Source organism: Nicotiana attenuata, unplaced genomic scaffold, assembly GCF_001879085.1.
Source record: "Nicotiana attenuata strain UT unplaced genomic scaffold, NIATTr2, whole genome shotgun sequence".
NCBI classification, from domain to species: domain Eukaryota; kingdom Viridiplantae; phylum Streptophyta; class Magnoliopsida; order Solanales; family Solanaceae; genus Nicotiana; species Nicotiana attenuata.
In genome coordinates this window covers 77,170-87,279 of record NW_017670826.1, presented here as the reverse complement: position 1 = coordinate 87,279, position 10,110 = coordinate 77,170, and the positions used below count along the sequence as shown (strand labels likewise).

The 10,110-nt window shown below is 43.8% G+C and overlaps 1 protein-coding gene across 1 annotated transcript; it reads left to right on the top strand.

Annotated features, from left to right (window-relative positions):
• The first annotated feature begins 2,707 nt into the window (after nucleotides 1-2,707).
• On the top strand, nucleotides 2,708-9,777 carry LOC109243705. The gene is made up of 3 exons (XM_019410680.1): nucleotides 2,708-2,850; nucleotides 9,176-9,287; nucleotides 9,454-9,777. The coding sequence occupies exons 1-3, from the start codon at nucleotides 2,708-2,710 to the stop codon at nucleotides 9,775-9,777; spliced, it is 579 nt and encodes a 192-aa protein (XP_019266225.1).
• The last annotated feature ends 333 nt before the right edge of the window (nucleotides 9,778-10,110 follow it).

Sequence of the window (10,110 nt, the reverse complement as noted above, 5' to 3'; positions counted from 1 at the left end):
CTGCTACTGGTGTCATAATCATGGGTTGCTGACCCTGCTGCACTACCTTGCCCCTAAGTCTGGGACAAATCTCTTCATGTGTCCAGGATCCCCACACTCCTAACAACCCCTCGGAGTAGTGGACTGCTTTTTTGAAGTTTGACCCTAATGGCCTGAATACCCACCGGAGGAACCCTGAATAACTGGTGGACGGTATGAACTCTCTGGCATAGCACTGATATAAGGTCGCGCTAAAGTAACCTAAGGAGGTGGTGGTGCTGGATATGTGGGCCTGCTAGGCTGACCCCTCCCAAACTGACCTCTGCCCCTAGTCTGGGCACCTCTAAACTCTCCAGAAAAACGGAACCGCTTGTCCCGCTGCATCTTCTCTCTACCTCGCAGACGATAACCCTCAATCCCCCGGGCTATCTCCACAACCAGCTGATAAGAAATACCCATCTCGACCTCTTGGGCCATAGTGGCATGAATACTGGAGTGCAATCTTGCAACAAACCTCCGTACTCTCTCACCATCAGTAGGAAGTATCATAAGTGCATGGCGAGACAACTCAGAGAATCTTGCCTCATAGCCGGTCACTGACATCTGAACCTGCTGAAGCTGCTCAAAATGAACCACAACTCTTCCCTATGGGAGGGTGGAATAAACCTATCCAAGAAAAGGCGTATAAACTGATCCCAAGTCATGGGAGGAGAACCATCTGGTCTACCGAGAAGATGTGACTGCCACCACCTACGGGCCCTGCCCTCCAACTGGACAATAGTGAAATCCACCCCCATAGGACTCCACTATACTCATGTTGTGGAGTCTGTCCCTGCACCTATCAATAAAGTCCTGTGGATCCTCATGTTGCTCACCCACGAAGATAGGAAGGTGAAGCCTGGTCCATCTGTCCAATAGCTTCTGCGGCTCACTGACCACAGATGGTCTAGGCCCAGGTACAGCTGCTGTAACTGGCTGGGCTCCGCCCACAGGTAGTGCACCCGAGGTCTGATATATGGCAGCTGCAAGCCCCGGAGCCTGGGCAGTAGGGGTGTGTGCCTCCCCTCCTGCCTGAGATGTGGCTGAGTCCACCGAAAATAAATCCCCTTGAGTCATAGTATCGATGAACCACAGCATATGGCCCATGACCTCCTAAAGGCCCCGTGCTGACATGAAATCTACCTGGGTTGGCTCTGCTACGGGCACCTCGCCCTGCTCCTCAACAATGGGATCCTCTAATGGATCCGCTGGTGGTACAACTAGGGAAACTCTAGGACATCCTCGTCCCCTACCTTGGGCCGGTGCCCTCCCCCGGCCTCTGCCTCGGCCTCTAGCAACAGGGGGAGCAGCCCCTCCCGGGTCTAGAACGTCTGTCGTGCGCGTTCTCACCATCTGTGAGAGAATAAGAGGAAGAAACTTAGTACACCATCAACTGCAAGATAGGAAATGAACAAAGAGTAGTTTCCTAACACCTTATAGCCTCTCAAAGATAAGTACGAACATATCTGCACCGATCCGCAAGACTCTAGTAGGCTTGCCCATAACTTGTGAAACCTAAGTGAACCTAGTGCTCTGATACCATGTACTCACAACCCAATTCTATTATAGGTCGTGATGGCACCCAGCGCCGCTGCTAGCAAGCCAACAGTGAACTAACACGTGATTTCCCTTTTTAATAAATTGTCAAGTAGTTAAACATTCCTTAATTTTTAAAGATTTAAGAAATGACAGATTTCAAATAAATAAAACGAAGCAACTAAGTGCAATTATAACCATAGAAATGAACCTAAAACCCCAAGTCTACTAGTGTGTGCCAAGACTTGATGTCACAAGTATACGAGCATCTAGTAGAATATACACAAGAATATTAGTCTACTATCTGAAGTGAAATAGACAGAAAACACAAGAAGAACCCTCAATCCTCCGGGCTATCTCCACAACCAGTTGATAAGAAGTACCCATCTCGACCTCTTGGGCCGTAGTGGCCTGAATACTGGAGTGCAATCTTGCAACAAACCTCCGTACTCTCTCACCATCAGTAGGAAGTATCATAAGTGCCTGGCGAGACAACTCAGAGAATCTCGCCTCATAGCCGGTCACTGACATCTGACCCTGCTGAAGCTGCTCAAAATGAACCACAACTCTTCCTTATGGGAGGGTGGAATATACCTATCCAAGAAAAGCCGTATAAACTGATCCCAAGTCATGGAAGGAGAACCATCTGGTCTGCCGAGAAGATGTGACTGCCACCACCTATGGGCCATGCCCTCTAACTGGACAGTAGTGAAATCCACCCCCATAGGACTCCACTATACTCATGTTGTGGAGTCTATCCCTGCACCTATCAATGAAGTCCTAGGGATCCTCATGTTGCTCACCCCCGAAGACATGAGGGTAAAGCCTGGTCCATCTATCCAATAGCTTCTGCGGCTCGTCGACCGCAGCTGGTCTAGGCCTAGGGACAGCTGCTGTAACTGGCTGGGCTCCGCCTACAGGTAATGCACCCAGGGTATGATATAAGGCAGTTGCAAGCCCCGGAGCCTGGGTAGTAGGGGTGTGTGCCTCCCCTCCCGCTTGAGATGTGGCTGGGTCCGCCGGAAATAAATCCCCCTGAGTCATAGTATCGATGAACTGCAGCATATGGCCCATGACCTCCTAAAAGCCCGGTGCTGACATGAAATCTACCAGGGTTGGCTCTGCTACGGGCACCTCGCCCTGCTCCTCAACAATGGGATCCTCTAATGGATCCGCTGGTGGTACAACTGGGGCAACTCTAGGACATCCTCGTGCCCTACCTTGGGCCGGTGCCCTCCCCCGGCCTCTGCCTCGACCTCTAGCAACAGAGGGAGCAGCCCCTCCCGGGTCTGGAACGTCTGTCGTGCGCGTTCTCACCATCTGTGAGAGAGTAAGAGGAAGAAACTTAGTACACTATCAACTGCACGATAGGAAATGAACAAAAGAGTAGTTTCCTAACACCTTATAGCCTCTCAAAGATAAGTACGAACATCTCCGCACCGATATGCAAGACTCTAGTAGGCCTGCCCATAACTTGTGAAACCTACATGAACCTAGTGCTCTGATACCATGTACTCACGACCCAATTCTATTATAGGTCGTGATGGCACCCAGTGCCGCCGCTAGGCAAGCCAACAGTGAACTAACATGTAATTTCCCTTTTTAATAAATTGTCAAGTAATTAAACTTTCCTTAATTTTTACGATTTAAGAAATGACAGATTTCAAATAAATAAAACAAAGCAACTGAGTGCAATTATAACCATAGAAATGAACCAAAAACCCCAAGTCTACTAGTGTGTGCCAAGACCTGGTGTCACAAGTATACGAGCATCTAGTAGAATATACACAAGAATAATAGTCTACTATCTGAAGTGAAATAGACAGAAAACACAAGAAGAACCAAATCATTTTCCTCATTTAACCATTTAACCTATCAGGCCAAAGAAACAATATCAAATATAGTAGGGTTTTCAATATTATCACGCACGAATTATGCCGAGGACGTACGGCCCGATCCAAATATACATAAACATAAACTGTGAGCACTGCCGAAGGTCGAAAGGCATGAACCATAGATGCATTTATTAAACTACCGAGCCGAACGACCCGCTCCCATGAGAGTAGTGAAAATTTACCCTGCTCGCGGAATATACTTGCGACGCGGTTGAACATAGATTTCTCAAGTTATCATAATATCCCTCAATTCTTTCCAAAATAAGAAATTCAACTAGAAACTTTTAAATTCTCAAAATCCTCAACCTCGGCTCTATTCAAGACAATTAATAAGCATAATCAAATAACAGTGTCAATAAGGCATGGTGTAAACCTAAAACTACCCGGACTTAAGCATGAATAGTAGCTACGTACGGACTCTCGTCACCTCATGCGTACGTAGACCCCCTCAAATAGAAGAACATATTAATTTAGTTCACCTATGGGGTTAATTCCCTCTTACAAGATTAGAAAAGAGACTTACCTCGTCTCAAAGCCTACTTTCCGGTCCAAGATTGTGCTAAATCCCCAAATTCTGCCAACGACTTGAAACTAGTCAAATATTATATAAAATAATCAATACATGCTCAAAAGTTCATATCCAAGCTATCAAAGAGATTGCACAAGCCTATTTGAAGAATCCATAAAATTCACCGTCGGGGCCCGCGTGCCCAAATTTCGAAAATTTTTGAAGAAAGTCGTTACCTAACCTCATGAACTAAAATAAATGAGTCTTAATAAATTCCATAACAAATTTCATGTTAAATCTTGTTTTTATCAAAAACCTAGGTTTTCACCTAAACCCATGATTTTCACTAATTTACATGTTATAATCTACCCATAAGCTATGTATTTAACTCACATTTGATAGGAATTACTTACCTCAATTAGTTGATGAAAATTCCTCTCTAACCAGCTCCAAAATCGCTCCCAAAAAGTGTAAGAAATGAGCAAAAATGCCTAAGTCCCGTATTTAAAACACCCTCACTGCCCAGCGGTTCCCGCGCCTGCGAGGCCATTGCTGCACTTGCGGTTTCGCTTCTGCGGGGAAAACCTCGCAAGTGCGATTTTCCCCCAACTAGCCAACACTCGCACCTGCGGAGCTGGGGCCGCTCCTGCGCAACGGCTTCTGCGATCGCTTAGCGCCTGCGTACACTGCCGCTTATGCGGTCATAGCCATCGCACATGCGCATTCGCAGGTGCGCTAAACCTCTCGCTCCTACGGATTCTGGACAGCCTTCTCTTGTCCGCTTTGCGGCTCGTTGATAACTAGGGATTCTAGTTTATTTTATACTCCTTTTTGCTTGAGTTTTAGATTAAAAATGTATACAAGTAATCCCGAAAGCTTACATGTTGTGCTTGTTTGTAGTGTTTGGTCAAAAAAGTGACAAGAAGTCAAAACCAGCTCAAAAAGGAGTGAAACCTGCACAAGTGCCAAGAACAAGTCAAATCATCGCTGCAGCATAAAATCCACTGCGGCTGCAACAGACCCACCGCGGCCGCATCTATTTAGTGTGGTCCGCAGTGGCAAAGATAAGAGAGAATGCTATTTTGGAAGTCCAAGCCACGCGGTCCACGGTCGATTCTTCGCGGCCGCGGTAGCCTCATCGCGGCCGCATTCCATTTGTTGTGGTTCGCGGAAAAGAGATTCAGAGAATGTGAAGTTTGTACGATTCAAGACATCGCGGCCGCATTCCATTTATTGCGGTCCGTGGTGAAGCCACCGCGGCCACGGTCCATTTATTGCGGTCCACGGTGGCTGGATTCGGAGAACAGAAAATTGAAGCTAAAAGCCCCATCGCGGCCGCGCTCCATTTCTTGCGGACTGCGATACCTCCATCAGGGGTATTTTTCTCCAAAAAATTCGGCCTTGTATAAATACTTCTTTTTCAGATTTTTAGGGTATCTTTATCTTAGCTGAGCACGTGAAGGCTGTTTTGGACCTATTTTGAGTAATTTTGTAGCTAGTTCAACATTGAATCTTTAAATCTTAGCTTGTAATTGTATTATATGGGTTATTCTTCATCTAAATATCTAATTTTTTTCATTATTATGAGTAGCTAGACCCATTAGCTAGGGTTGTGGCTCAACCCTAATATGGGTATTTGATGGGTCTTTTGTTTTAGGGCTTAGATGTTTATGGGTGGTTGATATTTGGACTGATTTGTGTTTTCCATGTTGAATTAGTGGTTGCAAACACTAATTTGTTCCTTTTTGATTTGGGCTCTTCTTGAGAAAGACAGCTTGAGTCTAGGAAAATCAGTCCAACAAGGAATTGGGGCGTATTCAAGAGATTGATAGCCCCAAATAAAGGGTTAAATCTAGAGATAGTAATACCCGACTTGAACCTATATTGCTTGCACAATTTTGACACCCAATTGGTCTTGAGAAAGTCAATTAGGGCAAAGCCACTCAAGCTACCGAGAGGTATAGAGTGAGTAGTGTCGTGCATTGGCTATATCGCGATCCCAATCATAACAATTTGCCTTAAGCTTTAGAACCCATCAAGTATTCACCTAGGAGAAAGTCACTTCCCTCGTGCCTCGTTAACCATTTAGAAAACCTTACAAGCATTTATACTTAGCTTACTTCCGCACATCATTAGTATAAAATTAGAAGTAACAAACAAACAATTATGATTGGAAGTGTAATCAACAGCACTACACACTGCTAGTTTAGATAGGAATCCAACTCCAAACATTCTAGCTCCCTGTGGATTCGATCCCGACCTTCTCGGGTAAAAGCTGCATCGATCGCTCTTGCCACTTTGTAGTGGTGCAGGGTTGGACCCGATAACTCGTGGCTCGAACCTGCGAGCTCACACCTGCGGCTGGCCAAGAGCAAGCGCAGGTGCGATTACACCAGCAGTTGGGAGCTTCAACTGTTGCTCCCAAGTCCTAACTTGGTCCGAGCCTCGTCCGACTAACACCTAGGGCCCTCCAGGCCCTGCCCGAACATACCAACAAGTTTGGAATCATAAAACGGACTCGCTCGAACTCTCGGAACGCCCCAAACAACATCAAAACTAAGAATCACACCCCCAAACCAATTGAATCAAACATATGATCTTTAAGTTCTTCAACTTACTCCCAATAAATTAAAACATACTTAAACTACTCAGAATGACACCAATTTTTGCGTGCAAGCCTTAAATGATATTACGGAACTATTTCCGGTCTCAGAATTCCATTTGGACCTCGATATCACCAAAACCTACTTCAAACCAAATTTAAAGAACTTCAAAGACCTTCAAAGAATTAACTTTCACTATTAGGCACCGAAATGCTCCCGGGTCATCCAAAACCCGATCCGAACATACGCCCGAGTCTAAAGTCATCGTACGAACCTAGGAAATGTCAAATCCTAATTCCGAGGTCGTTTGCTCAAAATGTTGACTGAAGTCAAACTTGGCTTTTTTAGCCAACCTTAAGGAACCAAGTGTTCCGATTTCGACCCGAACCCTTCCAATTCCCGAACTAACCATCCCCACAAGTCATAAAACAGTAAAAACACATATGAAATCTTCTTTAGGGGAACAGGGTTCTAGAAAGTAAAACGACCGGTCGAGTCGTAACACTAGTCCCCCAAGGAAAAGAAAGTGCCTCAAAGGATTGGCAAAGTGTGATCCGAGAAATGAAAAATAGAGTGGTTAAGGAAAGGTTTAACCATTCAACCATATTGTATCCAACCCTAATCCAAAAGCCTTCATTACATCCCAAAAGAATTCCTACTTGATTTTAAGCCGAGTGAACTTACATTAGTGGCGATCTACATGAGGGGCAAGTCTATGGTACTTGAAGCCGTCCTTGCGACATTTTCTTGAGAGAGATGAGTGGACCTTTCATAATTCTTTGGATTGAGTGCTAAATTTGTTAAGTGAGCCAAGCAAATTGAAAGTAGAGGAGGAAGAGTTTGGAGTCCACCATGACTTACATGATAGAGCAAGAGTCCTTGATGAGTAAAGTCAACTCTTGAAGCTAAAATGTCACATTAGAACTATATGTGCATGAATGTTTAACTTGTTGCCTTGTTGCTAATACATGAGTAGTGTGGGTAATTGTTGGTCCCAACTGATGTGTGGATGGCTTACCTTTGAGTCGCTGGAATGATCCTTAACTTTTGGAGGTGGGAACAAATTCATTTGCTTGAGGACAAGCAAAGACTTAAGTTTTGGGAAGTTGTTAAGTGGGGATTTTGATTGCTTATTAGCGTCTTTTAGGTTTTGTTTTAGTCTAAAAGCATTGAATTGTGTTCCCAAAACTAATGAAATTGGGCAAAATAGCAGGAATGCTAGAAGTTGGTCTCCCGAGATAAAATCTAAATAAAAAAGGAGTAGTCCGAAGCACAAGGCAATGAAGGGCGTCGGAGCACAAATGTGCGATCCGCAGAAAAAATTCTGCGGGCGCGGAAAAAATTGCGGACCGCAGAGTTCCATCTGCAGCCTCAAACCAAGAGGATGAACTAAGCAAAAATTTGCGCAAAGTGCGGACCGCACATGAATTGTGCGTCCGCAAAGCTAGGCTAAGAGTCGAAGATCAGAGAGTATGCAAAAAAACAAAGTCCAGGAGCCTCTGTGAATTGCGGACCGCACAAGATTAGTGCGGCCGCAGTCTTAATTGTGCCTCTTAATAGTGCGGACCACAGAAGAGTTGCCTTGCGACCGCAGTCCAAAAATGTGCGGCCGCAGAAGATTGCCTCGCGGTCATAGTTCAGAAATGTGCAGCCGCAGAACTCCAGTTCCTGCCAGATGAAGACATCTGCGGATCGCACATGGAATTGTGCGGCTGCAGAACCTCCCGAGGGGCATTTTTGTCCGAGATTTTCAGCCTTGTATAAATAAAAACCTTTGAAGTTGTTGTAGCCGTTTTTCTTTACTACTTTAGGAAGTTTTACATTTCTTTGGTGTATTTACATTAGATTTAATCATTTTAAGCTTCCATTATGAGTTTAATTAGTTTTTTTTCCTTATTTTCTTAAAACCCCATTATGAGTAGCTAGACTTTTACTAGGGTTGTTACCCAATCCTAGTGTGTAAACCTTATGGGTATCTAATTTAGTGCTTGTGTTGATTATTTAGCTAGATCATGCTTTAATTGTAGAATTAATGGTTGCAAATATTGATTCATGCCTATTTGACCTAGTCTCTACTTGCCTAGTCTAGGATAACTTAGGTAACAAGGAATTGGGTCAATTGAGAGATAGATTAACCCAATTAAAGGGTTCAACCTAGAGTTAGTAATAACCCGACTTGAGCTCTTATTCACTATTTTGGGCGATACCCATTTGGTCTTGAGAAACTCAAATTGGACAAAACCACTCTCTGACAGAGAGGTATTGAGTGGGTAATTTAGAGCTGAGAGCTATAATACACCCCAATCAACAAAAGAAGCATTAAAGTCTTTATCCCATTAGGCAAACACCTAGGTCATGGTCATAGTTCTAGCTTTTTTATCTATTTGGAAAAACCTTAAAAATAATAATATCTAGTCTTCTTGCTTTATTATGCAATTATTAAATTAACATTAGAAATAGAAAACAAAATCCTTGTTGTGGAAGTGCAATTTAGATAATCCAATTGCTCATTTGAATATATAGCCCTAACTCCCATCCTAGCTCCCTGTGGATTCGATCTCGACTCTTAGTTGCGTTTCTATTATTGCATACAACCGTTTTATATCTCTTTTGAGGTGTGCTTTGGACGTGATCATGAAGCAGGCCCTTGGTCTTGGGATTTTCTTCTCTGCTTCTAGTTCCAATCGACTCCAAGCATTTTGTGATGCTGACTGGGCCTCTTGTCCAGTCAGCCGAAGATCTATTATTGGATGCATTGTCAAGTATGGAGACTCCTTTATCTCTTGGAAAGTCCAAAAAATAATCAACCATTTCAGAAGCTCTATTTAAGCAGCGTGGAGAAGTTTGGCCACGACAGTTGCTGAGATAGTTTGGGTTTGTTGGCTTATTCAAGGAACTTAATGCCCCACTCCAACTACCAGCGCAAATGTACTGTGACAGCAAATCAGCTATTCAGATTGCTGCTAACCATGTGTTCCACGAGTGCACTAAACACATCGATATTAACTGCCACTTCATTCGTGAGAAAGTTCTTCAGGGACTTATGGAGACAGTTGACTTAGCTTCTGCTAAACAACAAGCTGATATACCCACTAAGGGGCTTAGCAGGCATCAACACCACTATTTGCTATCCAACCTAGGGATGAAGAACATCTTTATTTTTCCTAACTTGAGAGGGAGTGTAGAAGTATTAGACAATTGTACCAAGGTGCCTTAGGTGGTGTACCTTCACATTACTTAACTAGAGTTGCTATAGTTGTAGTTAGTTAACCATGGGTGGAGAATAGTTGTATATAACAGCTTTCACTGTATGTTAGCTTGAGCTCCCAATTTCCCTTCTCTACATTTCTCAGTCTATGGTGAATTCATCATTCTCGCTAAAGTTAACATTTGTCCTAATGAATAGAGTCAATCCTCACAATTGTAGATACCAATAATCTTAGTCTTTTTCGGAATCCCCAAGATTTCAATTGATCTCCACTTATTTCCTTCCAATCATATAAGAAAATCTTATCTAGCTTGACCCTTGAATTCATCATTGTGAACTCCT